Source organism: Typha latifolia, chromosome 1 (genome assembly GCF_019914945.1).
Source record: "Typha latifolia isolate L0001 chromosome 1, TyphaL0001v2, whole genome shotgun sequence".
NCBI classification, from domain to species: domain Eukaryota; kingdom Viridiplantae; phylum Streptophyta; class Magnoliopsida; order Poales; family Typhaceae; genus Typha; species Typha latifolia.
This window is the reverse complement of record NC_133086.1, coordinates 10,889,868-10,897,748: the sequence shown is the minus strand read 5'-3', so window position 1 is coordinate 10,897,748 and position 7,881 is coordinate 10,889,868. Positions and strand designations below refer to the sequence as shown.

General features: G+C 41.0%; 1 protein-coding gene across 1 annotated transcript; it reads right to left on the bottom strand.

The window, feature by feature from the left end:
• Window positions 1-294: 294 nt before the first annotated feature.
• LOC140801779 (peroxidase 16-like) lies at window positions 295-1,656 on the bottom strand. The gene is made up of 4 exons (XM_073157063.1): window positions 1,444-1,656; window positions 1,150-1,347; window positions 905-1,064; window positions 295-701 (listed from the first exon to the last, which is right to left on the bottom strand). The coding sequence occupies exons 1-4, from the start codon at window positions 1,654-1,656 to the stop codon at window positions 295-297; spliced, it is 978 nt and encodes a 325-aa protein (XP_073013164.1).
• Between the last annotated feature and the right edge of the window lie 6,225 nt (window positions 1,657-7,881).

Sequence of the window (7,881 nt, the reverse complement as noted above, 5' to 3'; positions counted from 1 at the left end):
CAGAAGTATTTTAACGATGCTTTTAATGATATTTGTAGATGCTATTTGATAAAATCTGAAAATGAACAAGAATAATACGGAAGACAAGAACGAGTGCAAACAATTGTAGTGATATTTATTTAATAAATTAATTACATTCATGAAATTGAAACTTCCTGACAAAATGAAAGGATTTACAAAGCTTATATAGATTCAACATACATAAAACAAGTACATATATAGATTGTGAAATAAATAAACTTCAAATCCAAACAAGACTAATTATTCTCCTGCTGCGATAGCTGCACGTCCAATCTAGTTTACAAATCTGCAATCACGTCGAATCTCTCCCTCTACAGCAGTCTTCACTCCGATCCTCCCCATCTTCGTTATGGCGTTCACAAATGCACTGAAGAATTCGTTTTGGTTAGAAGCAAATTTGTTGACAGTGTTGGCTGACCGTAGGTCGGTGAATAGGACTTGGTCGGAGCCAAGCAAACCCATTCTTCGCTGGAGATTCTGGTAGTAAATATTGTCAAACGTGCGAGAAGTTGTTGTATCTAAGAAGGCAAAATCAGAAGGTCTAAAAAATCTTGGACATCTCTGTTGTAGCTGTTGGGCAAATCCAGGGTTCATGGAGGGGTCCGTTGGTTGGTTTGGTGAATAATTATAGAGCCGATTGTAGAAGCTACGGCAACCGGCGGCACCGATGGTATGAGCCCCTATCATAGACAAACGAACAAGTTATTGGTATTCTTCTTGATCATCTTCATGAAATATTTTACTGCCATGCACATCTCTCATTACTACTAGGGCTACGCCACCCAAGAATTTGTAGTTGTAATATACACTGGATGCATGTCTATTTCAAGTACACTTTCATGGGAAAAATCTCACATGTTATTATTGCATGTGTTAATCCTACCTGATAGAGCAATCATATCGGTCTGCGTTAGGCCAAATTTGGCAAACGTGGAAGTAAGCAGATCCAAATTAGCGTCAGGTTGAGGGAGAACAACGCTGGATTTCGTGGATATCTTGCCATCATACCTCCCAAGTTCCACGGTATAGAGCGGTCCTCCGCTCTGCGACACATGTATGTCATCATGGTATATTCATAATCTTAGGTAATAAAATGTTTATTTCTGGAGTAGCATAGATATTAATCACCAGGAAGATGGCATCTCTAGCTGCCATGGCAATTATATCAGCACAAGACACATTGTTCCTGCACTGAGGATTACTGTCCAAAGCTGCCTTAACTGATATTATTACATCATACCCTTCTGGTTTGAGCGTCATATCATCGGGGCTGCTCCTCTCGTCGTCTCCCACCGGCGAGATGAGCATAATTGACGCATCACAACCCTGCATGTCATCATCTCATCAACCTTGAAACGATCGATAGAAGTACGTAGTGAAAACAATAGAAACATAAAGGTAGGGTTTCCAAGATTCACTAACTCTAACAAAGCAGTCATGGAACAAGAGTCTAAGGCTAGCAGGCGCCGCGATTGGACTCTGATTCATCTTCTGAGCAACTACTCCGCGCACAATGGATTCGACATTGGGACAGATGTTGGCGTAGTAGTTCGGACTCAGCTGCGCAGTTGCTGTGCGTGGTGAGATAAGCAAAGACAGAAGAGAGAACGAGAGAAGGATATGGAAGTTCTCCATTTCTAGTTATGATGGATATGCAATCTTTCTTGTTGTTTGAGTGGCGAAATCAAGCTTGTGCACTTACATAGAGCAAGCTCTAACAAGGTTGGTGAGATGGGGGTTGTCATTAGGCCCGCGTTGCGGTTCCGTTAATGCTAAGAATAATACAAATTGAGCTTCTTGGTCGGCAGAGTAAGACAAGCTCCGGGCTCATAACCTCACGCCATTTTATTAAATATCAATTTAATGGTCTCATATTATCTCACATATAGCTTTTGTTTTTTTTTAATGGTTGACTTACACAATTTGTTTCTCGTCTTGTCTAGTCACAGTTTGTTGAGCTGTTGAGATCAACCACGAAACCGTTTATTTAGTGCATGACACATAATACAATTACAAGAATTGGCATATAATCTTGCTGGGTCCACGAGGTTCTTTTGAGCTGATTAAATTTGATTCTGGTATTCATGTACTCAAATCCTACTTCTATTGGCTCCTCGTGGTCGATCTGACATTATTTTGCCATGCATGTCGCACCAGAATCTTAATGCTAGCCGCACTAGTACGTTTTCTTTTTAGAAACAGCCTTCATTTAACCAGAGGATTATAATCCACTACCCAGAGAAAGAAAAGTGAGAGATAGTCTGAATAAGCCCCAGCTATTTAGCTTAAGAAAACAATATAATAAGAAAATCATTGTACCAAACCCAAAGGGTACAAAAAAATAAAGTAAAAATTTTACCCAAACCGCGCCATAAAAGATTCTGCTTCGGGCGATTCCATCGTGATGACAACGGATCCGAACTAGCCTAAAATCTAAGCCTATAAAAAACTAAAACAACAAAAAGAAATAGAAAAAAGAAAGGTGTTCAGTCATATCCGGCAATACAACTAGTAATCTTAGACTCCTTGTCTATTTCTACATAAACCTATGACGCGATTATGTTTTGTACCATGGCTAAGGTGGATTTATTTGTTGAGATGGTAGTAGGCAATTAGGTAGTGGAAGTAGTGAAAATGATGATATATAGATGATGGGAGCGGAAGAAATAAAGATAGTCGACCCTAAAGAAGAAGGGCGATTGACAAATAAGGAGCTAACCGGTAGCTAAGGTTTGAGAGAGGAGGGAGAAGATCGCTGGCCCTATCGGACTAGGGGGATCAGCAGTCGAGTGTTACGATCTAACCACTTGGATTAAATTAGTTGAGTCGATTGAGTCAAGTTGACTCACATTGAGTTAGTTAGATTTATCTTATTATTTTAAATGTCAAATAAAGCGGATCATTCACATGTGGATCTGATCCGCTAGGACTTTTACTCTTATAAATATGAGTTGACATGTTTTGCTAATTATCGATGAATGAATCTAAGTCTAGCAAAATATTTTCTTATCGGTTCACCTTTTAATATAGCTATTAGATTGTTTTTATCTTTGTAGGAGTATATCATAGCTGTAGAACCTCAAAAGCTTTTAAATCTTAGCTACCATGTTCTTCTAGTAGCTATCCTACTCTAGGGCCGTCCACTACCACCCTTGGTCGTCCGCCATCCTTGGCACCGCAATGTCGGATAATTACTATTTTACCCCGTTTCAATATTCCTCCACTATTTTATTTATAACTTTTTATCTTGATATTGGATTAATGTAAAACAAGAACCATTGGAACCCTAACTGATGAGGCCATTATCATATAAACTTTTATACTTTTCTTTCATCTAAATCATTCCAGATCTGGTGTGTAATATTACTATCTGAGTTGACATTTCTCGGCCGATAGTTATCACGAGATCGAAAAAGATTAAGGAGGAAGGAGCAACCGTGGAGGACTAGGAACTCATCTATATTCCTATGGGTATCTCCCCAGCTCCACCACCACGACTAGTAGTTGCCAACAATAAGCCACCGACATGGGTGAAGACAATATTTAAATGATAGGGCTACGGAGCAATTCATTTATGATCTGAATTTATTACAGGAAATCAAAATTCCAATAGCATAACGAATTTGGCTGCCATCCACATATTTATAGAGGCTAGCCAACAAGTCATAATAACAATAAGTAACCATAATTCTAGAGGATTTCTGCCGATCGCATTCCAATGCAAAAAAGACGATCTCTGTATGTGCAAATGCGATGCAAGCGTTCGAACGCACTTTTCGCGTCCTCTATATTTGCGAACTTGATGCAGGCATTCACAAGAGCGTTCGAATGCGACTCCTTTCGCATTTGAATGCGACTTATAGGAATTTTAGTTTAATGAAAATAAACAACTAATGCAGTAAGAAAAGATCCTAACTAAATGTATCATTAAACAATTTTCAAACTAGTTGAAGGAGATGCAAACCTCCCTCAACAACTCGATCTAGGCCTTGATAGAGGCCCTATTAGTCATTATCACCACCTAGAGTTGCCAGCAGCACCAGCCATGGCTGAGCAAGCCCTCCCACGATAAGAAAACTCAGCCCTTGAGCGGGGAGGTGCGGGCCTGATACGATCTTCTCTTTGGGGCTAAGGCTCTGATACCAGCTTAATACGATCACGCCTCTGGCTATGGAGCTCTGATACCAGATTGATACAATCACACCTCTGGCTATGGAGCTCTGATACCAGCTTGATACGATCTCTCCTTTAGGGCTAAAGATCGATCTTTTCTAATTCTCAGATCTGGACTAGATCTTGCATGGAACTTTGAAATAAGATCCTGAAATATTCCGCCGTCGGATCGACGTGAAATTTTGATATGTTGTCGCTCTAAAAAAGAGATTTCCAACAAATCACGTTTCAGGCGAATCGGAGTTGGGGATCTCGAGATATCGTTCGTTTAGTGGACAAACGTTAGGATGCTCTATTTTGGATCCGTGGATGGAGGCACGAGATCCTAGGTAATGGTGGATGGTAGAGGACTGGCGTTAATGGGGTGGCACCAGTGAAAAGTGATGGTGGAAGGGTTGTGGTTGATGGAAGGATTAGGGCAAGTGTGGGATAGATTGGACGAAGGGGGAGAAGAGGGCCACCCCTAAGGGACTAGGGTGATTAGCCGGACGAGGGAGGTTAGAAGCGGCGTCGCCGGGGATTGAGAGAACGGGAGCGAAGAAGATGAAGGAGGCAAGGCAAAACTCAATCTCAATAATCAATAATAATCTTGGTTGCCCTACACATCATTTTATAGGCTAACCAACAACTCACATTAACCCTAAAACATAATTTTTGCCAACCGCGTTCGAACTCGCCCGACCGCGTTCGAACGCACCGAATTAGCTCTTCTGGATTTGCGAACGCGATGCAGGCGTTCACAGTGCATTCGAACGCATCGCGTTCGAACGCACAGTACATTCTCTTCACCACGTTCACAACCCCGTTCACAAACCGCGTTCGAACTCACTCCACCCGCGTTCGAACGCGACTTACAGAAAACTTATTTTAATGGAAATTAAACACTAAAACATGAAGCAAAAACACTCCTAAAGTGAATCCATGCTCGAGATGACGTCGGTGAAGTCCGAATCATATCAGGGCCCAAACTACAACCTCGACCCTTCCTCTAACTACGGTGGAGGTCCCCCGACCACTATAGACCTAGAACACAACCATAGCAATGTCGGAACAATCAATGTTACAAACCAGATCTTGATTGATCTAGATATAAGAAAATGATAAAATTTTAAGTGGTGGTATCCTCGTGAGTTAGGATTCTAATGGCTCTAGTTTCACCTCAATCGAATGTCTAAATAAAAATATATAATTAAAATAGTGCAGCAATGTCAGAATAGGGGAGATTGATAAATATCTATGTTATGATAGTCGTCAAAGGGTGGCGGACGACCAAGGGTGGTGGTGGATGATCATAGGGTAGGGTGGCTGCTGGAGGTAATGGTGGCTATGGGTTGGACGAAAAATTTAGATTTCTAACTTATATCTACTCCTAAAAAAATAAATGGCTATGATTAACTTATTTCTACTCCTAAATTATCTTACTCTTACTCTTAAGATAAACTCGACAAATAATTTCTCAAATCTTAAATGCTTAGATGAATAAAATCTAGCCCCTCTATATATAGAGGTCAGGTACAATGAGTCCTATTTTGATATAGCCCTAAAAGCTTATATGTAATAACCCAAGTAAAAATAATTTAATGGGCATAACGCGACCGGCCATGCTGTGGCACGCGTCATGACTAGCATGCTACTCATGCCAGGGCAGTGGTGAAGGTGCCACGCACCTCCACCGAGCAACTATTCTCCACATTGCAGCGACGACTGGAGGTGGGACCGACCCACAAGCCACTCTAATTTTTTTTTTCTCTTTCTCTTCCCCTCATTCGCTCGACCTCTCTCACTCCCTCTAGTTCCCCAGTAGTCACTGACCGCCGGGAAGAGCCGCCGTCGGCCGTACCCCTCCCTTGTGGCCCAGCCCTCTTCCCTTTTTCTTTTTCTTCTTCTTCTTCTTCTTCTTCTTCTTCTCCTTCTCCTCGCCGCTTTCCCTTCTTTCCTCCTCTCAGGTAGCACCCTGCAACAAGGTGCTGGACTCTCTTTATTTTCTCCTTTCTAAAACCTAGGTGAACGAGTGGAGCAGGATACTTCCTTAGAGGTTTTGTTAGTGGTTGAAGAGTACAGTATGGTTAGTGTTATACGCTAGATGAGTTATGTTATCTGATGTATCAGTTGACATCTTTCAAAGTGTCTCTATCCTTGTCTTATATTCTAGTAGGTGACTTTGTACTCGTATAATTATGTATATACCACCGTTGTGTATATGTAGTTGTCAAAAGCTCTTTATGATGTGTTGTGGCCTGTGTGGGTCTCAAGTAGGGTTATCTGTATGCCATTGACAGTCAGACTTGAGTTATTCTTAGTTTAGATATTGTGGATAAAATTATGATGTTGATATAGGTTTATTTAATTTTTAGTAACTAACCAAATGGTTAGGTGCCACACACGTGCCGTGTGGGCTCGTGCCATGCACGTGTTTAGGGTTTGGGTGTTACATTTTAGAGTGGTATCAGAGCCTAGGTTTGTTAAGTATCTAGCATTATCAAGAGCTTTTATACATTGTCACCGTGAGTCTAGGGAAGTATTGCAATCTTAGGGTTACACAAGAGATAAAATTTAGAATTTTACTTGATCACTAATTAGTTGATGAATTTGACTATTTCCATAGAAAGATGCCGCCCCGTCGTAGAGGTTCACAGTCTAGGGTGACCTCCACAACTGAGGCCCTTACTAAGACCCCAGAAGTTCTTCCATCTATAGAGGAGCGTGATCCTATTTCATGCCTCCTGGACAGTCAAAAAAGACTTATTGAGGAGATCCTACGAAGCAGAGGAGCTAGCATATCAATAGAGAGTTTTGAGCCACCTCCTATTGCGAGCATCACCTTAAATAAGTTTATGCAATTAAACCCCTCGATTTACAATGGAGACCTCGTTGCTTTGGGTGTGGGAAATTTGGTCATCATCTTCAAAATTGCCCTAATCCATGATTGTGCTTTGAGTGTGGACGGCTTGGTCATATATGTCATGATTGTCTGCACGCCGCCACCACCCCAATTTCTGCTGCTGCAACATCTTCTAGAACTGCACCTACTGGTGTTTCTGCTATGGCTAGCCAAAGCAGAGAAGTTGGTGGGGCAGGTTCCTCTCAGCCTGGGTGAAAGTCTAGAGGTGACCGGATCTTCGCGATGATGGAGCACGATGCTTTGGAATGCAATAATGTGGCTATGAATTTATTTTCTCATACAATAAGAGTTTTATTTGATCCGGGTGCCACACATTCCTTTATTTCAAGTTCTTTTGCTTGCCACGCTAATACACTAATGGAACCTTTAGAGGATATTCTATTCATTGCCACATCAATAGGAGAGATGGTTGTTATTTATTCTGTTTATAAATCTTACACCGTTAGTTTTGGGGATAGGGAGTCCAAAGTAGATCTTTTGCCACTAGAGTTGACAGATTTTGATGTTATCTTGGGGATGGATTGGTTAGCTGCATATCATGCCAATATAGATTGCTATAGAAAGGAAATTGTGATGAATTTAGCTGATGGGACAGAATATAGAATTAAGGGCAATAAATCCAGCAACCCTATGATGATAATCTCTGTATTTGAAGCTTGTAGATTATTAAAGAAAGGATGTACAGGTGTCTTACCTAGCCTGTCAGGAGATACTGATAAAAAGATCAAATTAGAAGATGTTCGAGTTGTTAGAGAATTTTTTGATGTTTTCCTAGATGATCTCCC